Consider the following 21,703-nt stretch of genomic DNA (forward strand, 5'->3'; position numbering starts at 1 on the left):
TAATCAACTGCAAGTCGCTGAAATATTTTCATAATCCCATAGTGTGATTATTAAAAAACACTCTGTCCTCTTTTATTGATAAAATAAAGCAAGATATCAACTTTGCCGGATAGCAAGCGTTGTGCATGTGACATGGTCTATGGACACCATTTCCCAGAATTCATTGCGAGTGGCTTGGTGTCATCAGCCTGGCAGCGGTGGCGTGGGTTTCCCTTGCCTTTGCTTCTTGTCTGTCGCTTGATTTTTTTTTGACGAAGCAACGGTATAACGTATTGGTTGGGCCAAAATGACGGTAAGTTCATGCTTTGGTGAGTAGTTTTTTCTCCCCAAAATATTGGTATAAATAGCGAGCGTGGACATTTTTCACTACATTGACATGCCGTAGCTTTTAGCAACAGCAAGTCAGCTAGCAAACGGCTTGCCAGTCGAAGTACTATAACTACAGAAACCTACACAAAAGAACGACGCTAAAGTTTAATATTCCGTGTGAAATGTTCTATTCCCACCGTTGGCGCATTGTTTCTAGCTGCCACTGCTTTTTATGTACATCTTGTTTATCACGTCTTTCCAGGAGCGCAAGGGAACTGCAAAGTTGGACTTTTTGAGAAAGATTGAGCTTGAAATCCAGGATAAATGGGAGAAAGACAAAACGTTTGAGAATGATGCGGCGACAACAATTGGTGAAAGTGCACAGTAAGTGGATGCTTTATGTAAAATGTCTCAAAGGGATTGACTAAAGACGCACAAGTTACATGATGCTGTTTTCATTTGGCTTTAGAGGAATTTTCCCCTTGGCATTTATAAACACAGCCGATATAGAAAATGGACGGATAATGCATAATGTCACATAGAAATATTAATTTAGTGATGCAATGTTATGACTCTTACTTTTCCTTTCATATTTTAATCAGTCACTCTATTTCACAGCAAAAACAAGTATTTTGTCACGTTCCCCTACCCTTACATGAATGGGAGGTTGCATCTTGGCCACACGTTCAGCTTGTCAAAGTGTGAGGTAAATTCAAATTATTTAATAAGGGAAAGAAGGCCAGCACATGGAAATGCATCCGATGTGTTTTATGATCTCTCAGTTTGCAGTTGGCTACCAGTCGTTGAAAGGGAAGAAATGCCTTTTCCCATTTGGTCTCCACTGCACAGGCATGCCAATCAAAGTGAGTTCCTTAAGATTGGCTCATACGTACCACTGTTGTACCACTATTGTAACACTACAATAAACAAAACAATCTTCTTTTTCACAAAGGCCTGTGCAGACAAGCTCAAGCGGGAGATGGAACTGTACGGAAATCCGCCACAGTTTCCGGACGAAGAGGAAGAGGAAAAGGAGAAGCCGAAGACGTGTGATGAAATCATCATTAAGGACAAAGCCAAGGGCAAGAAGGTCAGAATTTAAGATTTAAGACCTTTTATATTATTTATGTATATATATATATATATATATATATATATGTATGTACGTATGTCTATGTGTGTATATATGTATATATATGTGTATATATATATATATATATATATGTATATGTGTGTGTGTGTGTATGTATGTATGTGTTCTACATATGTTCTACTCTCCTGCTAATTAAAACAGTACCACAGTGACTTTTCACTGTTAGCTGAAAATAGGTAACCCCACCCATGAATAGCAACATTCTGTAAGTAATTGCCTATATGTGCCACAATATGGCGGCAAAGCATTACTTGTCTAATTGACTTCAATTTACTTCCTTGACAGCACCATGCCACAAGATGGCGCCAAAGAAACACTTATTGCTTTGGCGTGAGCACAAAAACACCAAATAGTTTTTTTTTCAGGAACTATTCAGCGAACTTGCAAATGGCAAAGTGCAAGTATGGGTGGGGGTTTCATAGAAAATGTATTTGTTTAACCAAAAAGGCTGAATTTTTCTGATATTCTGTACTTGGTAGTCGTTAGTTTGTGCTGGTGTAAGTATGAAGTCTGAAAACACTTTTACACTATTATGTCTTTCTGGTTTCTGCCATTTTGTAATTGTCCTTTCCTATTAGAGTAAAGCAGTGGCCAAATCCGGCTCCGCCACCTTCCAGTGGAACATCATGAGGTCTCTCGGCCTGACAGACCGCGACATTGTCAAGTTCGCCAATGCAGAACACTGGCTGGAATATTTCCCTCCTCTGGCCGTTAAAGATCTCAAAATGATGGGGGTCAAGGTACAAAATCATATTTTGCATTGTCATTTTTTTAAAAAACACAAATTGAAAGGTTATTAAATGTGCCCTGTGATCTCCCAGGTGGACTGGCGACGCTCATTCATCACCACAGACGTGAACCCTTTCTACGACTCCTTCGTCCGCTGGCAGTTCATCACCCTGAAGGAGAGAAAAAAGATAAATTTTGGGAAAAGGTAAGATGAAAACAATCAGAGTTTGTTGGATGTCCGTTAATATTGTATTGTATTATTTTTGCAGGTATACCATCTACTCCCCCAAGGATGGACAACCCTGCATGGACCATGACAGGCAGACAGGAGAGGTACGCTTCACCCGGTGCTATGAAAAACAATATACGATCCTGTTTATTGCTTTCACTGTCTGTGTTGTATTATTGCTGTTTTTGTTAAATGTGAAGTGCTTTGTTATAGTTGCAGCTGTTGTGAAAGGAGCTATATAAATAAAGTATTGTATTTAATCACTACTATCGGTATTCATGATTATCGAAAGGTGCTTGACATTCTAGATTATTTGATGGAATTTACGGGGTTGTAAAACATGTTGATAAAGTCTGCTTGCTTGTTTCGTGAATAAAAATGAGTGAGCGAGCAAAGCATTTTCATGAAATAAGAGATTCATAAAAAAGCTTCTGGAAAGGCATGAAATTTAGTCTGAAAAGTTCTCAGTGGTTGAATTTAACCAGGAGAAAGGTGTATAAAACTAGACTGTTTATTAAATGAAGTTGTTATTATTACGTCATTTGTTTTTTGCTGACATTATTGTTTCTTTTTACCTCACTTGTAGGGAGTAGGACCTCAGGAGTACACACTCATCAAGATGAAAATTGTTGAGCCGTACACAGCCAAATTCAAATCCAAGGTTTTTTACAGCAGGTAAAAAACATTTCTGCTATTCAATTCTATAATTTGTGTGAATCTTCGAGAAAGTAAATGGAATCAAAAGCGAAGTACAGCATTGACGCAGTCCCGCCTGCAGCGCCATGAAAGGCAAGAACATCTACCTGGTGGCCGCAACCCTGAGGCCGGAGACCATGTTTGGTCAAACCAACTGCTGGGTGAGGCCCGACATGAACTACGTGGCCTTTGAGACCACCAGCGGGGATGTCTTCATCTCTACCAGGAGGTCTGCCAGGAACATGTCTTTCCAGGGCTTCACCAAGGAGAATGGTGTGGTCCCTGCAGTCATGGAAATGCTGGGACAGGTATGCATATTTGAAATTATAGGTGTGTTAAAAGGTTTGGTTAACATGATCATCTGGTGCTAGTGAATTTTTAAGCAGGTGGCTGTAATCTCTCTGTAATCACAAACCAATGCCAACACAGTTGTAAAATAATAATTACAGTAAATATTTGTATGAAAAACTCCTTTAAGCCACGAATATAAAACAATCACATGAAAAACAATACATATTGCATGACTACATACAGTATTATGCCACTTATAAATTACAGACAACTTCATGTGTGGGCGTGTCGTAAAGCGATAATCCCTGTAAACATTCTAATTAACCGCGGGAAAGAAACAACCACCCTGGTGTCATCGCTGAATGACGAAACGGCAGCCCCCTTTGCTAAAGTTGCCGGCAATACTTATCAAAACGGCAGCGATGGCCTTTAAAAGCAATGCCTTTTACTGCAGTTCGTCCAACCGCGATCACTAAACATCGTTGCTCACAGGATATCCTCGGCTGCGCCCTGAGCGCTCCCCTGACGTCCTACAAGATCATCTACGCTCTGCCCATGCTCACCATCAAGGAGGACAAAGGTACGAGAAAGTTAATCTGAAACAATTAAGCATTCACACTCACACACCCGCCCGTGTTTTTCATTTCGGAAAAAAAGTTAAATGTCAGAATCAAACTTGTAATTAGCCTCAGGTCCACCTGGTTTTAAAGGTTAGAGAATGCAATGAGGTGTGTTAAACACGGATGGGTTTCGTGCACTGACATTTCTGCGGCTTTATTTACCTTTTTCCTCTGGAAATGTCCATCCCAGTGCTCATCATGCACAGTTAGACAGCGGCTCATCTGCGGTGTACTATGACGGCAAATAGCTAAGTAGCGCAGCTTTAAAAGTGGCCCTAAATGTAACAGCTTTTCCCTCTTGTATGGTTTCCATCAGGCACGGGGATAGTTACCAGCGTGCCTTCTGATGCCCCCGATGACATCACTGCTCTCAGGGACATCAAGAAAAAACAAGTGAGTTGCAGATTTTTCTACACAGCTTCACCCCAATTACATAAGTTCTTCCAAGTTCAGTGGAGCAAATGTCACATTTAGCGTGACAAAGCAAAACTGAATGTGTATATTTCATAGGCCCTGAGGGAGAAGTATGGAATTGAGGACAAGATGGTGCTGCCTTTTGAGCCGGTAAGCTCATCTCCTCAGACATGTCATTTTAAACGCATCAGTGATAGTTGTACAGCTGGTATGTGTATGCCTGTGTTTCAGATTCCCATCATAGACATTCCAGGTTATGGAAACTTGTCTGCGCCGCTGGTCTGTGATGAGCTGAAGATACAAAGCCAGAATGACAAGGAGAAGCTGGCCGAGGCTAAGGAGAAAGTCTACCTGAAGGGATTCTATGAAGGGGTTAGTCCACCTTGACTGACTGTACTGTATCTAATGGTAAATGGTCTTTCACTTGTATAGCGCCTTTGCACCTATAAAGGCACTCAAAGCGCTTCAAATGAGTTCACATTCATCTACTGATGGCGTAGCATCAGGAGCAATGATAGAATACATATTAGGTATGTCTCTCACAATGAACATATGCAAAGGGAAAATGTGTCTGGAGACTTCATTAGATACACACAATATGTGTAGAATATCCACACCTGTTTTGAAGACAGGGTAGACCCTGGACAAGTTGTGACTCATCACAGGGCAGATGAAGATGACCAGCCATTCATAGTCACATACACACCTATAGGCAATTCAGAGTCTTAAAATGAACCTATGTTCTTTAATTAACCCTGTTTTGGGGTTATGGGAGGGAGCCAGACTACTTGTTTAACTTGCAAACTCCAGGCAGGAAGGCCAGCACTGAAATTCAAATCTCAAACCTCAGAACTGAAAAGCAGACGTGCTACCCACTAGATCACCTTGCTGCCAATGCTGATTATCCTGTCAAAAATCAACAGAAGAAAATTAGAGACAAATCAAAGAGGGATTTAATTTTAGTCGTCTTTCGTGTGACGAAATACATGTTCCAATATTGTTTAACCACTTGCAGATGAATAATAGTAATTGTTATCCCTATATTCTCTGAACAGCACGCATTTTGATGGGAACATTACTATTATTTTTGTTGACTATCATCCAATTGCAATTCAGGATCCCATCTTAAATGCTTACTGTCTATTATATTGATGAATTAATCCCCTCAGATCATGTTGGTTGATGGCTACAAGGGGCAGAAGGTCCAGGATGTGAAGAAGCCTATCCAGAAGATAATGGTAGAAAAGGTAGGACTGGCTCTGTCTGCGGTGTCTTTGTATTGTCTATGATTTAAGTCAAGTACTGGTAATTGATTTATTGGCATCCCAAAATGTTGACACCTCTGCATCGCTGGTTTTCAGGGTGAGGCCTGCATCTACATGGAACCAGAAAAACAGGTCATGTCGCGTTCGGCTGACGAGTGCGTGGTGGCGCTCTGTGATCAGTGGTGAGTGACACCAACTGTGTGCAACTATGGAACTGAGTAATGTGAGTATATTCAAATGAGCGCATTTGTATCTCAGGTATTTGGACTACGGTGATGCTGAATGGAAGCAGCAGGCCAACGAAGTCCTCAAGTCTTTGGAGACGTAAGATGAGCACTTGTGAAGCGCTCAAATTATTTGATAGCATACATTTAATGCTTTTTGCTGGCTAACCCAATGGATTTAATGTAATTGTTTTTTGCTCATGTATTCCATTCTGCACAGATTTTGTGATGAAACCAGGAGAAACTTTGAGGCTACTTTGGCATGGTTACAGGAACATGCCTGCTCTCGTACTTACGGGCTTGGTATGTGTTCAGCTCAAGTGCATTAAACCTAATGTGCCATTTTTCTCCATAGGGGTTGACTTGATTGACTGTATTTTATTATTAAATATGCTTTTCTTCATAAACAATCAAATCCATTGAACGATTGCATCAACTAGGTCATTTTTGCGGCAGCAGAGGGTGTAATTTTTTTACGCCCAAGCAGTTAGCGGCTTTAATTACCTGACGACAATAAGCCTTTGTCTAGAAGAGCCCTGTTTGGTCTGTAATACAGCACAGTTTTTAAAATTATTGAATCAAAAAAATAAAACACTGGTGAAAAGCAAACAGAAATAGGCTCCCTAAGAAAGCAAACCTGGAGCGGCACTAGCTTTAGTGTGAGTTCATATGCCAACCTAAAGGCAGCACAGTTTGTTGTAAAGATCTGAGTAAACTGTACTTGGTACATGTGAGCTTCCTAGTCGATGAACATCCGTCAATGTCATCACATCACTATAAGGAGGAGACACAAACTTTTATTTTTTAGTTTTTTAGTCTAACTTTTCACGAGTGACTACATGTATAAATCAGCTTTTACATAAGCCTGTTATCCTTTTAATGCATTTGTTATTGTGTTATTGTAATTATATCACTGTGTCATGCATGTTTATGTTTGGTTGCCATAGGAACACGGCTGCCTTGGGACGAGCAGTGGCTGATTGAGTCCCTCTCGGACTCCACCATCTACATGGCCTACTACACTGTGGCCCACCTCCTCCAGGGAGGCGTGCTCAACGGACAGGGGGCCTCGCCACTCGGCGTCAAGTAAGGACACAAATCATGACCGGAACCAAAATGTCACATCATACACACGGATTTCATCATGTAACCGTTTCTTTTGTCTGTATGTGTGTCTCAGACCACATCAGATGACCAAGGAGGTGTGGGACTTTATCTTTTTCAAAACGTCCCCATTCCCGAAGACTGACATCCCGAAAGAGCATCTTCAGAGGCTCAAGAGGGAGTTTGAGTATTGGTACCCGGTGGATGTGCGTGTGTCTGGCAAAGACTTGGTCCCCAACCACTTGTCTTACTACCTCTACAACCACGTGGCCATGTGGCCCAATGACAGGTGAGCTTGTGTTCATTATATGCCTCTATGTGGTTGTCTATACATAAGAGCTTTAAGAACAGTGTTTCCCCACTGTATCACGGCCCCACTACATTAAAAATTCTCTTTTTGTGGACATATCTTAGCAGAAATCCCTGCTATATCACAGAAATCTGCGGTTTATTGCAATCTTTTTATTGGAATTTTTTTTTTTTTTTTTTTTTTACTGTATAATTACTGACTGTAACACCCTTGCATGTTGGAAAGGAGAGCCATAGACTTTGATACACTTAGCTGTTTATTGAACACAAGGAGAATTGTAAAACTCACTGACAAAATGAGAACACTAATGCAGCAGCTGCTGTTGGCTGCAGTTCAAGCCCAGACACTCACTCAGCGATGTCACACGTTATCCCACCCCACTCTGCCTCTTAAAGCGGAAGTCAATCCAAACATATTTTTTTCAAGAATATGTTCCCAGCAGGCCCAGTAGTTGAAGCATGGCATTCTGATTAATTTTTGCATTTGTGGAATATAAGTTAAGGAGCAAAATGCACTCGTTTTTAGCCATCCCTGGGGTCGGCCATTTTGCCTTCTGTCGACTGAAAATGACATCACAACTGCTCACAACGACCAAACACGGCTCAGATTCAGAAAACAGGTCAGCCGTGATTAGTCGTTATGAGCAGTTGTGATGTCATTTTCAGTCGACAGAAGGCAAAATGGCCGCCCCCAGAGATTGCTAAAAACGAGTGCATTTTGCTGCTTAACTTAAATTCCACCAACGCAAAATTAATAAGAATGCCCTGTTTCAACTAGTTGGCCTGCTGGGAACATATTCTTCAAAAAAATATGTTAGGGTTGACTTCCGCTTCAAGGCACCACATAGACACCACAGTACGAACAGTGATTTCTAGACATTTTGTTTTTGTGTGCATCAAATGCTATGCTTTACAATGTGTTTAAAGAAAAACGCATCTGCATTTAAGTTAAAATGTGTTTAAAGAGTGCTGTGTGCGAGAGGTAAAGCCTTGTATTAAAAGAGGCTGAGGAAATTTTGATGAACCCTGTTCATACCACCATCACCAATGTCGCCCTCTATTGTCCACAGTGGGAAGTGGCCACAGGCTGTGCGAGCCAATGGACATCTGCTCCTCAATTCTGAGAAGGTGCGTCAAATTTTAATGATGTGATTTGTCGTATTTAATCAAACAAACAAGTCACGGGTAAGCGATGTTGCACTGCTTTTGACGGAATTCTCTGTGGGAATCTGTGGGGTGTGGTGTTACCATCTGCTTTTCTTGACCACCAGATGTCCAAATCAACCGGAAACTTCCTCACTCTGAGCCAAGCCATCAAAAAGTTCTCAGCAGACGGTACTCTGATTCCTTCCTGCCATATTGTTTCATCTCCGCAGCATTTTTTATTCTCCTAAATTAGACACTTGACAAATTGAATTTAGTGGTGATAATGAATTAAATGAACACATTCACAACTTTATGAGACAAGTTATTTATTATGATCTATGTTTTAGCCGCCGTCTTTAAATTTAAACCACTCAATTTAGTACATGTGAAAACATCACTCAAAAGTTACTAGCATATGTTCAACAAGGGAAACAACAAACTCCTCCAGTCCTCTAAGGTCTTCATTTACCTTGAATGAAGTTGCAATAAAGCTATCCTCAGTTGTTGTTTTTTTTTAACTTAAGTTCTCTGCAATTTTCAAGATCAGTGAAACATCTGCCAAGCGCACGAGTCATTACACGTTATTATACAATAAATATTTAGTTAGAAAATAAACAGCATCATTTATATTCCTACTGAGATGCTGGTCTCTGCCAGATATAATTTACTACCCTATTAGAAATGACTTCCTCTATGATAATTTCATTTGTTATTTAGCAACAATTTAGCTTTTAAAATGGCTCTGATTCCACATGCACATACATCAGAAAAATAGGATAGTCGAATTATTTGCCTGTTTTATTATTTCCATCAGTTCCGTCCTTTCTAGCTATTAATTCTTTCATATTTGGGCCTGGAAGAGAGCACTGCCTTGATTTTATCTCCCTCTGACACCCCGTTTTTCTCCCATTTCCTTTTGGTTTGAGCGAGTTGAATAATAGATGGAGATGAGCGTGTTACGTTGTGTGTCTGGAAGCCCATGGTGGGAGTAAAGGAACTCATGTTCTGACAGCAGACAGACGTGTTAGGTTCACGGCCCGTCTTGCACCTCACGCTGATGCCTGTCGGGTGTTGACTGACGGCTTGCGCCTGTAGATGGAGACAGAGGGCCCGGTCGGAGGCTTTCTGTCCATTGTTGCTTTGCGGTTCACTAGTTCGACAGCTGTGGGATCAACAGTGTGTGTATATGTGTGAGCAAAAATTTCCTGGCAGAGGATGGGTGGTGAGGGATATCCTGGTGGCATCACTTATCGCAGGGATGTCTAATTAGGGCATTTCGATGAAGATGTCTCCTAGCTGGAAGTGGTGTCTGCTGGGTATTTGCAGGAGTCTCAAGTTGACAGTCATTTTGCTGATTAAGAGATGAAGTCATTTGTCCTCATGTTTGCCTATGCATGAATTAGCGCCTTTCCTCAAATAGTGACCCCCACTCTGATGGACGCCTGCGTCTTCCGCTTGAACAATGAGATGCTTCGCCTCAATCGTCCCCATCCCGCCCAAATAGCGAGGGATTACTGTGCATTGTTTATTATCAAATTCATTTATTTATTTTGTGTGTGTGAATGTTGTACTCTTTGACGTCGTATCAAGTAGAAGTCCTCGGCCGCTATATGAGGAACTACGGTCAACCTTAGTGTTTTCAACCTTCTATCTTAGGTATGCGTCTGGCTCTGGCCGACGCAGGGGACACGGTGGAGGATGCCAACTTTGTGGAGACCATGGCGGACGCCGGCATCCTGCGCCTTTACACCTGGCTGGAGTGGGTGAAGGAGATGATAGCCAACCAGAACAACCTGAGGACCGGACCTGCCGACACCTTCAACGACCGCGTTTTCGCCAGGTAGACGCAGCCATGCATGTAAGATCACACCAGAGAGAGGAGATGGAGACAAGTACTAGGACATACAAAGTAGCAGTAATCGCGAATCAGCTACACTCACTGTTGACGCACGTCGCGATGCTAATTGTCTCGGTCGTGTAACGCTAATATTAAAAAAAAAAAAAAAAAAAAACGCATTTGAAAAGTTCCTTTGCAATGGGGAAAAGGCCCAGTGAGATTCAACACAAGAGCCTTTGCTGCATTGCAAAGGTAATGTGGATTCGCATTTATTGTTGTAGCAATGCACAAAACCCTCTCTTAAATTCTGCAGTCTGTAACACTTCGACATCTTTTTAAATAGTGCATGTAATGGGTTAAAATAACTGAACAGTACTTGCAATTTAGCGTCTGCTGTTCGGAAACTTACTAAAAGATTATATTATCATATCACGCATAACATGCCCGCCAACACCGTGCGCAATCTGTTATAATGATCGCCCGCTATGTAGGATTTCTGTAAGCAAAGGAAGCCAGAGGTTTACTTTCTGGGTCAGGTTTTCCCAATCTTTTTGTCTCTGTAGTGCAGTAATTTTTATTGTACTATATTACAAACAGTATACAACTCTCATCGACCATACCAGTGGATACATATGCATATTCATTTGAAATTTCCAAAAGCTGTAGTAAAAAAAAAAAAATGAGACACTCTAGCTGGTACCAAGCCAGCCTGGAAGCATTTCAGAGCCTGCATTAAAAACGCCTCTTTTTAAAGACCCCTGAGCCTAAACTTTAAAGGATTTTGTGTCTTGGCCAGTGAGATGAATTCTGGAATTTTGAAGACGGAGCAACACTATGACAGGATGATGTTCAAAGAGGCTTTGAAGTGCGGCTTCTTTGAGTTCCAGGTAAATAAAATTCAGTCATCTTCCCAAGTAATTCCCAATTGTTTATTCCCCAAAAAAGAAGGCCCCAAGATCCATCCAGAACCAGAATTAATATGATGAATGGTTCCTCTAGGCTGCCAAAGATAAGTACAGGGAGTTGGCTATTGAAGGCATGCACAAAGAGCTGGTCTTCCTGTTCATAGAGAGACAAACGCTGCTGCTGGCGCCCATCTGTCCACACCTGTGTGAGTACACCTGGAGTCTGTTGGGCAAGGTAAGAGATTTGCAAATTTCTCGCCTCCATTTTGCTATTCACATTAGGAATACTGGCCCCGGAGTTCAAACCTTACTTTCATCCTTTCCCCTGTGTTCATCTCCTTTTATACACTTGAAAGGCGGATGGGCCACCAAAGCGACGTTTTAAAAGACCAGCGCTAATAATATATTCATGAGTACACAAACCATCAGCCCAGCTTACTTTTCATGCATTTCTAAGACTCTTCCTCGCTGTGACCAGCAGTAGCTTGTCTTCGCACACACGCATGCGCTTGCTCTTGTTGCTGCTTTCACATTGAGGTGCACACATACTGTGCATGTTCCTAACAACACAGAGGGCCAAGAATATTTTCAACACTCTAATGTAGGAGTACAAAAGAAGGCTGCTGTCTGTATTTTTGATCATCACCTAGCAACAACCGAAGCCTGACAAATTTGATTTCCTGCACTGGTGAAAAAGCTAATAGGCATGGACATTTTCACCCTGCTGTGTTTTGTCATAATAACAGTGGTTTTCTTCGGTCCAAGTACAGCTGTCTTCCTTCATCCTTCTCTCTTCTTCTCTCGACAGCAGACTTCTGTGACAAAGGCATCATGGCCCATAGCTGGTCCAGTGGATGAGATTCTCATGCGCTCTTCTCAGTACCTGATGGAGACGGCACACGACCTCCGACTGAGACTCAAAGCATACATGCTTCCCCCGAAAAATAAGGTACAATGAATGCAGGCATGCATTTGAGTTCAGTTTCTCTGGTGGTAACCAAAATTTGCAAGCGCCGTAGATGATCACTAGCCTCTGCTGCCCATTGCTCACCGATACGCACTGTGCTTCCCCGCCTGTATGGTTTAATGTAGGCTGTATTTATTATGCAAAATATGTTCAATAGTTGCCCTACTTGGCACTGACTTTGGCCATCTGAATTAAAAAGTACAGCGGCAGCAATTTATGTACTAACATGTTCAAAAAAAGCTTACCGGTAATTCAGTGTTTGTTTCAGGCTTACATGAGGGAAAATAACACAAACCACTTTACACTGTGTGTAGACGTACACATTTTCACTGGGTTGTGGTTCTGTGTTAACATGTAATGCCAGGCCCAGGACGCAGGTGAGATTTGACACTGACTGTTATTATACTTCAAATTTCACAACAGACGCTGTCTAATTATATTATTGCGTTGCAAAATTCCACATAGCAACGTTCGGTCAAAAGGCAGATAAATGCTGTGTTGCAAGCCAGTTTTGTGTGATATCTGTGCACATGCCTTTGCTATCTGGAAAAGCTATCATTCAGCATCTCAACAAATTTCAGTATTCCACAAGGAACAATATAAATTATTATAAAGTTACGCGCTGATTCGAATTGTGAAAATGATTTTTTCATGTGTTTAATGAGTCTGTATAATACAAGTTTCCCGTTTTGCATTTAACTGAAATAAGCTTTTCTATGATATTCAAATTTATTGAGATTATGCTATGTAAATATTTCTTTTCAGCAGCCGGTGTATATGTAATTGATCAATATTTAATCACTTTGTTTTTCCTTGAGCAGAAAGGTGACTCAAAGCCCCCCACCAAACCTTCACACTGCACCATCTATGTGGCCAAGAGCTACCCGACATGGCAACACAGCGCCTTATCCCTGCTGGGAAAGCATTACAAGGTCAGCGACATGTACACACATACTATGCGTGTTGCGTTAGATGGATGTCTACGTTGCGCCTTTGTTTGTCCTCATTGTGTAGAGCAACGATGGCGTCCTTCCAGACAACAAGGTGATAGCGAGCGAGCTCGGAGCGCTACCTGAGCTGAAGAAGTACATGAAGAGAGTCATGCCTTTTGTGGCCATGATCAAGGTACACGGGCAACACTGTGGCAGGCCATTTGCTTCCAATCATAATGTGTCGAACAAAAAGGGGCAGGCAAAATGGCCTGCTGTGTACGTTTAGAAAAGCATTAACGTTATGAAGACAATTTGTTGTTTAATTTAGCTTGATTTTTTTTTTCCCCCTTAAATTAAGTAAATCATATCTCAATGAATAGTAACAAAACAGTTTTTCATTTCTTAGTTATTCTCCTTAAATAATTGCTTATTTTAGATGTGAAATATTAGTCATATGAACCATTTTGCATATATACACATTCAGTTCTTGAAAAAAACAATACAGTGGTGCCTTGAGGTACGGATTTAACTCATTCATGAGCTGATGATGAAAATGACATTAATCTGTTCCAGCCTCCCCCAAAAATGAAAAACATTTTTTGTAAGGTGTTTTTCAATAAGGAACATGGCACTCTATAAAATTGTACTAAAAAAAACAAAAAACATAGTAATGACATAAGTAGAAGAATTTTGCCATGTTTTTACGTAAATTCAATAGACAAGTCACAGTAATATTGTCAGTACTGTATAGAGGATAAAGAATAAGTTCCTATTAGAAATGTTATATTCTTTGTAAAATATCCATTGCTAAAAGTGTTAAAACACCCCCACATGGTTTTCCTTAGCCAGTCTATGGAATTTAGTTCTTTATTATTGAAGTCCCCCCCCCCTACACACACACACACACACACACGCACACTTTCCATCCATTTTGCAGGTCTTTCACCGACTACAGTGCAACACTCGATTTAATTCCCAATGGAGACCTATATTGAGTCCAGGTGGTTTCCCATAAAGTTAGGTGTCAATGAGTTGAACTATCATACATGCGTCTTTCCATAGGAGAACCTAGAAAAAAGTGGCCCCAGGGTTTTGGACCTCGAGCTGGAGTTTGATGAGAGGGCAGTTCTGATGGAGAACCTGGTCTACTTAACCAATTCCCTCGAGGTATGTTGACAAGTCACAAGACCGATTAGACTCTCAAAGATGCCTGACATACTGCAGCTGGACAGTCAAACCAGCATGATATAAAATGTTCAATGTGTTTCTTCATTTTTCCTGCTAAACGCAGCTTGAGCGGATCGACATCTTGTTTGCGTCCGAGGCCGACGACAAAGTGAAGGAAGACTGTTGCCCGGGGCAACCGTACTGTGTGTTCAGATCCGAGGTGACCACACGTGTGAAGGACTGCTTTGTGCTTCTCAAGGTTACATGTGGTCATTTTAAATTTGAATTGGACAATTCGTCTGTCGGCAGCCGGCAGTTTGCGTGACCATGGTCAACCCTCAGCCGTGCAACGGCCTCTTCTCCACCAAGCTCGACATCAGACAGGGGGACAGCAGGGATAACGTCGTCCGCAGACTCGCCAAGGTCAACAGACTCATCAAAGGTCTGCCATGATCCATATTTACTTTGGGGACACTTTAACTGAAAACAAATTTAGTTTGGGAAAAAAAAAAAAAAAAGAAAGATTTTAAATTAAACCTTGGCCCCTTACCTGTTGCCACGCTTCCTCCCACCAGATCTCTCCAAAGTGAAGCTGATGAGATACGAGGACCCCCTGCTGGGGCCCCGCCGGGTGCCCGTGCTGGGACAGGAGGAGCAGGGCAAAGTCATCATCTCACCTCAGTCCGTGTTCAGCATCAACCTAGACGAGAAGAAAGTCTCTGTGGCTGACAATGGCCTCACTGTGGACATTGGCGACACTCTGGTCTACCTGGTTTAATTAAAAACACACACAGTCATCATGAAATGTTGTGAGACAACAGCCCATCGTGATTTGAATTCTGCAAAGTTTTTTGTTTTATTAATAAAAAAAAGACTTTAAGAAAAACACCCCACACTTTGGAGCAACTTTTAGCTTGAAAATAAGACCGCTCCTGTTGTTTTCATACTGATGAAATCATGTCTGCTGGCTTGTTTTGTTCATCTCAGTTGAATCATCACAGCCACCCCTGTTGTCTCCATAGGCGCTGTTTGTCTAACATGTTTTTTTTTTTTTTTTTTTTTCAGAGAAATAATAAAACCTGTGAAATGAAATGTTTTGCACCTTCAGCTTTTTTCCTGCAACCCCACTATCTTCTTACATCGGTTTCATTCTGAAGCAGCCCTATTTGAAAGGGCGGCCCTCATCCTCTCTTACCTAGCTAATGGGGTGAGTATGCATTTTGTTGTCATGACAATTAGGGGCAGAACTAATAGGTTACCTGCACCTTGAGCCCCAAATCTAAATAGTGAATGCAAATTGACCCACAGGAGCACCAATAAGACTGCATGGATGATGAAAAATATGTTAAAAATAAAAAGTATTTTCATTATTTTCCTCTCCGAGGTAACGCCAAATTTAACTTGTCAAATATGGCACGCCCTAATATACGCCCATAACGGCAACAGATTCACAGGGAAATTGTTGATATTTGTCATAAATTCATGTCAGTTTTATTAATAATACGGCAATGCCTGATATTTCAGTGTTTTAGTGCTGGACACAAAGTTGTTGGGATAAATACTACCAAATCCAAATTGTTGCCAAGAAGAGGATACCCTTAAAAGCTATTTAAAAGTGACATTGGGTATCAAATAAGACGCCGTAGTCCTTCAAGGTATTATTACCACAGTGGTTCAGTGCTTCAAAGGCAACAAGGGATTTATACTTCAGCCCAGGGGATGGCCATTATTCAAATGTATTCCTCCTTTTGATGCTTATTTCTGTGATACAAACCAAACATATTGTCTTTAGCCTTCTGGTATTTCACTCTGTACTTGGGAGTATTTTTTTGCGGTGTGTGGGGACGGTTGAACGAAAAAATGTCACATCATATCACAGCCAACATAACAAATCAGTCCCCCTTTGCAGGTGAACTGTCGGTATTCTCTCCTTGAATCAATTTTCCTCTTGCCTGCACCTCATTTGTTGGAGTCAGTCTTTGTTTTCCCGCCCAAGGGTGAGGGTAACATTTACTTGCTTTGTGTTTTGTTTATGAGGAACATTCACATCAGGAATGTGTCCCAGTGTGGCCCTGATTCAGAACTATGAAAGTGAGCACACAAAGAAAATTAATTATTTTGGTAATAATTTGTTTTAATTTTTTGGGGTAATGTGATTTATCTAATATCAATCATTTGAAAGCTCTTCAAATAACTGCCAAACTTCTGTACAGCAATTTATATTTCCTAAATATAATTGTGGCGCAACCAGAAACAATTAGACTTTTATTTTGAAGTGAAGGGACAATAGCTGTAAACAGGACGTTGCATCAGTAAGAGGACACCAATTGACCCTTGGGAATAAACTGAAAGGTTTGTAGAAATGTTAAATACTGATTTTAGTAGTTCAACTCGTTTGTAGGCTGTTACACATTCCATATGAGGTGGTACAACCAAAGTAAAATTTGAAATGGGTTATTGTTCCGCTAAAAATGCAAAAGATGCTGTCCTTGATTACAAAAGCAGAATAGTTGCTGGGCCTCAGCAGTCTACATCACACTTTGCGCTCACATGTCATAAAAAAAGGCCTTTGATAATGACTAAAAGCAGACGACTTTGCTGCATCATCTCTTTGAGCCCCCTTGAGCTAACAAAGGTGCAAATTTGTCATTGTGGCCTATGATGAAACTCCATAAGCGCCATGTGGCAGTTAGGTGAAAAGAACTTGAAGATGTTCTGTTTGTGATTGCAGAACCTGAGTCAACAACCTCAAGCTGGTGTAAGTTAAGTTGAGTGATTTAATCAAGTTTGTTTTTTGATATAATTTTTGGTGGAATTTATTTGTTGATCTTATGTCTTGACGTCATTTGGCATAACCAATCATGACGTTGTGCGAGTGTTGCAATAACTACATCAAAGTCAGAATAAGAGATGTCTAAAAGAAATATCAAATATCTCTTAAATATACATTTCTGTTCTTGAAACAATTGGTTAGTTTACTTATAATACCCTTAGGTGATTCCTTTTTTAAATGTTCATCACTTGAAGGCGATTTACAGTACAAAAACGTCATTGAAGTACACTTTAGACTAAGAAAACTTTAGAATAGTGACTGATGAGTAAAACATGTTAACATTTGAAATAAAAATGAATTAAAGCATAATTTGTATGTAAAATACTTCTGACCGACAGGATGCAAAAAATCTTGAGGGGAAATCATAATATACTACGTTCTTGTCAAGTTTGTGTTCATGTGTACGTACCCCCATGTCTATCTTTTGCAGTGTTTAAATGCAAAGGACAGCTACGCAGACTTATCTTTTCCGGATGGGTTTTTCTTTTTTTTTTTTTTTTTTTGCCAAGCCTTGTGCACGGTTGCTTTATCTGCCCCTGACATGCTCTCTTACACGTTGAATGTCACTTATTCCTCCTCGTCATCTCCCCAGGCGTCACTCCCCTCTCTGGATGCCAGCAGCTTGTTGTGATGGAGCAAACCATTGTCACACACCAGTAAGTGTTTGCCTTGTTGGCCACCCGAATTCACCACAGCGCGGTAACGTGTCGTGTTTGGCTAAACTGATGTGTGGCTTACTTCTTTCTTGGTGTTACAGGCACATACTGACAGTACGCATAATCTAATGAGATCCATTGTTCGAGATGTATCAGTAGTTTTGGGGTCACAAAAATAATGGTGCCCATAATCATTTTGTCAACGTCAATTCAGCATGGTTATAAGGTTGCGTGTTTACAAGATCCTGCTTCTACTCTTAATCATACCATATTAAGTCACGTTCACGTTTTCAAATTTTACTTTGTTTGGACAGCTCATCTCAAAAGAGTTTTTTACCTTTGAACATATTTTAACAAATGAAAATATTGATTGATGTGTGAAAACGATTTAAAGACTTAAGTTACAAGAACATAATGAATGAAAGAGTTTTTACAGTAATGTCCACTTTGCTGTTTGGCTGTTCAGAAATTTTTATTTTTTAGAAGTCCAAATTATAGATTTATCATTGGATTATATAAAAAGGGATCAATATAGATCAATTACAGCTGTAGCAAAGACAAATCATGTAACAAAAAATTCAGAGTGCTATTTTCCTTGTTAATAACACATCCCCAATTTTTTTTTTCTATTTACTCATACGCTGTATACTGTATTCATATATGTAAGACAAAGAGATGCCTCTATAGTCAATAATAAAAAAAAATCAGAAATGAGCACACAGTATGATGGCAATGAAGTGACATTTTTTTTTTTCAAGTATGTTTTATTCCATTCAATTCATTTAATTATTTAATTGCTTTTGTATAAGAATGCTAAGTGTTTCACGAAACATCTCCTGCATGTAGACCCTCTCAATCAGGGTCCATGTTGGATGAGAAGGGGGATAGAAGTTGCTCGACAGTAAATAACAAAAACTGGAGGTCCGCCAATGTCCCTTACACGAGCGCAATGGCATTAACTCAGCCCGGCTTGGGCATCACCACGACGACCTTCACGACCATCACGCAGACAGGTGGAGACTGGAGTAGTGGCCTGTTTGACATCTCTGGAGACAAGTGCACATGTAACTGATGTTCGGCGAGTGCTGTCCTTTTTTCATTCCAAGGCTTGAGGTTACGTTTTTCCCGCGCAGGTATCGTCGGTGCTGTGGCGCCATGCTGTTTGGACCTGAGCCTCGCGATGCTTTTCGACGAGTGTCTTTGTTTGCCTCTTCTGCCAGGGTCCACGCTCGCCATGAGGGTCGCGCTCAGGGAGCGGTACAAGATACAAGTGAGTCACATGTACAGGAACCATGGGAAAAAAAAAAAAAAAAAAACCTTTCGTGATGTAAACAGTGGTTGCCACCCACTGGTCCGCGGCCTGATACCGGTACACGGATTATTTGATACTAAACCACAGAGATAGATTGAAATAGACAGAACGAGATTAAATTAAACTCTCATGAGCTGTTTTTGTTTCATTTATATATTGATCACAATTAATCACATTTTTCAACTATAATTTTCGACAAAGCTTCTAACAGAAAAAATCTTGGAATTATTGTGCGAAAAAATTAAATGTGTATTTTAAAGACTGTTGTAATAGCTTTCTTTGTTTTCCTTGAATACGATTCATTTCCTGTAAAATACAACTGTTGAACGATATATGCCAAAGACGTACAACTAATGTGGTATTTGAATTTGGCTTTGAAAAGTGCGCAAATTATTTTAGATTTCTCCAGTGAGCCGTTGACTCAGTTTTATGTACTTTTTGTAGCAGCTGACCTCTGCTCACTGTGCAGCCAAAGTTAGAGGAGAGTCACTGTTGCAAAGTTGGACTTTTACGTAGTTTTGCTTGAAAAGGTTGCTTGACGCCTCTTTGGAGAAAGCCAAAATAATTTGCACATCTTGCAAAGCCAAATTCAAATACCAGATTAGTTGTATGTCTTTGGTGTATTGTTCAACAGATAAAGCATCGTATTCAAGAATAAAAAAAAAGTTATTAGAACAGTCTTTGAATCGAAATATATCGAAATATACTTTTTTTTTTCCACATTAATTCCACGATTTCACTCGGGTAAATATCGGCTCCAAGCTTCGTAAAAAATTGTAGTTGAAAAATGCGATTAATCGTGACCTATTATGGAAAATTTGGTGATTAATTAGTTTAAAAATTTTAATCGCTTGACAGCACTAATATATATATATATATATATATATATATATATATATATAATGTGTATAATATATACATATATACACACACATATTAGGTGAGTATTTCAATGCAGGATGGCTTAAAGAAAAAATTCTGTTAAAGCCAAACTGTGAATATGTTAGAGAATGATATGCAAAACCAATAGCATGGCTGCTTTGTTCCACAGGGGAACATGTGTGAAGACTGGAGCGCCGTGTGTTGCTGTTACCCCCTGGCCGTGTGTCAGATGATGCGAGAGATGAAGCAGCGCACGGGGGCTCGGACTTACCACGTATCCACCGCGCTGGACTGTTCTTGACTGGGACCACCGTCGCCGCCAGACCTGACCCCGAACGTCTCACGCACTCGAACTCTCAGCATTGTTGGTTCTGCAGGAAACCTGCATTGGCCACTTCATTAGGTAAATTTGCACAATCGAATTTGATGCAATAGGAAATCTATTGCAACAATTGTCTCTTTATAAAAAATACAAATGCGCACTAATTCACTCTGTTAGTGTCAATCATATTATTAATACATTTGTTGATTTTTCCAATCATTCTTTTTGGTTCCCTTATTGTCCACACATGAGGGACAAATTATTAGCAACAGCTTGATATTGGATGTAGTTCAGTCTTAACTACAGCCACTATAATAAATGTACTGTATTGTTAAATCAATGTAGTGCGTGTCATTGTAAAAAATATTTATATGATGATTAATTATCACCATAATGTGCCTTTGAGACTAAGCCGCGTCAAAAATTTCCATCGAACTTCATAATCATTTTATTAAGTAGATGAACTGCTGTTATGATGTCATAAATTACCTGCAGGCAGACAATGTGCATGCAAACAGCAAAATACAGTATGTTGTCTTCCTGACAGGCAGGAGAATGACAGAGTGGACATATTTGGTTAATGTTCAGATTTTTATGAGCACATGGTGGCCCTTCACATAGCAACGTGGTTCTGTTAGCAAATGGACTGTATACCGTTACATAAATATATTTCAAATTTCTGAGAGACAAGCGCTATAAATGGGTTGACACAATAAATCTGCTACCTTTACTGCCATAATCAGTTTTGTCTTGTTTTCATTGAAATGCATTCAAGTAAAAAAAAAATAATAATAAAAAATGCGATCTGTATTATACAGAGATATGAGCCTCATAATCTTTCCAGCCTCCGCGTTTTAATGCTTTATGGATTTTGCAGGTCTGAGCTTTTTGATTTTTGTCTTGCTCGCCAAAGGTCAGCTGACACATTAAGTGTAATCCCTCTCTGGTACATGATGGTTAAGCGTGGAAGCAATGCGGGCGCAATATAAAAAGTCTACATTCCCCTGTTCCAATGCCAGGATTTTGTGATATATTAAAAAAAAAAAAAATGAGACCGAGACAAATCACTTCAAAACTTTTTACACCATTATTGACATATAGTCTGTACAAGTAATAGAAAAAATGTTGTTGAGAGGGAAAAGAAAGAAAAACTAAGACTGGATAAGTGTGCACACCAGGGGCGGAGCCAGAACGTGGCTAATGGGTGGGCCTGGAAAAATCAGGGTGGGCCTGAATATTTCTCTCACTGCCTAAAATCCTCCTATCCCGCCACATCGTATATTCAAATAAAATGACAAACTGAATAATATGAAGTTCAGATCTTCCTGAGACAACCACAATTATGCCATTCTTAATATTCATTACAATAAAAAAACACAACAAAACGCAAATTAAAAAGTA

The 21,703-nt window shown here is 40.2% G+C and overlaps 2 protein-coding genes across 5 annotated transcripts; both read left to right on the forward strand.

The window, feature by feature from the left end:
• The first annotated feature begins 131 nt into the window (after window positions 1-131).
• Window positions 132-15,344, forward strand: lars1b (leucyl-tRNA synthetase 1b). 2 transcript variants are annotated; one of them, XM_086057452.1, is made up of 32 exons: window positions 132-292; window positions 572-693; window positions 928-1,015; window positions 1,092-1,172; window positions 1,262-1,399; window positions 2,041-2,202; window positions 2,284-2,396; window positions 2,461-2,524; window positions 3,007-3,095; window positions 3,199-3,424; window positions 3,900-3,987; window positions 4,344-4,420; window positions 4,538-4,591; window positions 4,673-4,813; window positions 5,611-5,688; window positions 5,803-5,888; window positions 5,965-6,030; window positions 6,151-6,233; window positions 6,878-7,016; window positions 7,111-7,323; window positions 8,414-8,471; window positions 8,615-8,678; window positions 10,146-10,329; window positions 11,123-11,213; window positions 11,326-11,466; window positions 12,043-12,180; window positions 13,020-13,130; window positions 13,213-13,323; window positions 14,193-14,297; window positions 14,422-14,517; window positions 14,607-14,739; window positions 14,873-15,344. In XM_086057452.1, exons 1-32 carry the CDS (start codon window positions 287-289, stop codon window positions 15,073-15,075), a joined length of 3,549 nt encoding a protein of 1,182 aa, XP_085913578.1. In that variant the 5' UTR covers window positions 132-286; the 3' UTR covers window positions 15,076-15,344. The 2 variants fall into 2 exon arrangements, with proteins under 2 accessions (XP_085913578.1, XP_085913577.1); XM_086057451.1 differs by having other exon boundaries at window positions 12,040-12,180; window positions 14,873-15,342.
• Window positions 15,345-15,355: 11 nt separating this feature from the next.
• On the forward strand, window positions 15,356-21,137 carry plac8l1 (PLAC8 like 1). Of its 3 annotated transcripts, XM_086057456.1 has the most exons (6): window positions 16,612-16,649; window positions 17,029-17,055; window positions 17,723-17,786; window positions 18,633-18,850; window positions 18,920-19,056; window positions 20,150-21,137. In XM_086057456.1, the coding sequence occupies exons 3-6, from the start codon at window positions 17,761-17,763 to the stop codon at window positions 20,279-20,281; spliced, it is 513 nt and encodes a 170-aa protein (XP_085913582.1). In that variant the 5' UTR covers window positions 16,612-16,649; window positions 17,029-17,055; window positions 17,723-17,760; the 3' UTR covers window positions 20,282-21,137. The 3 variants fall into 3 exon arrangements, with proteins under 3 accessions (XP_085913583.1, XP_085913582.1, XP_085913584.1); XM_086057457.1 differs by lacking the exons at window positions 16,612-16,649; window positions 17,029-17,055 and adding an exon at window positions 15,356-15,504; XM_086057458.1 differs by lacking the exon at window positions 16,612-16,649 and having other exon boundaries at window positions 16,815-17,055; window positions 18,647-18,850.
• Window positions 21,138-21,703: the final 566 nt, after the last annotated feature.

Source organism: Filicampus tigris, chromosome 17 (genome assembly GCF_054856515.1).
Source record: "Filicampus tigris isolate MCC_2025a chromosome 17, RoL_Ftig_1.0, whole genome shotgun sequence".
Taxonomy (NCBI): Eukaryota; Metazoa; Chordata; class Actinopteri; order Syngnathiformes; family Syngnathidae; genus Filicampus; species Filicampus tigris.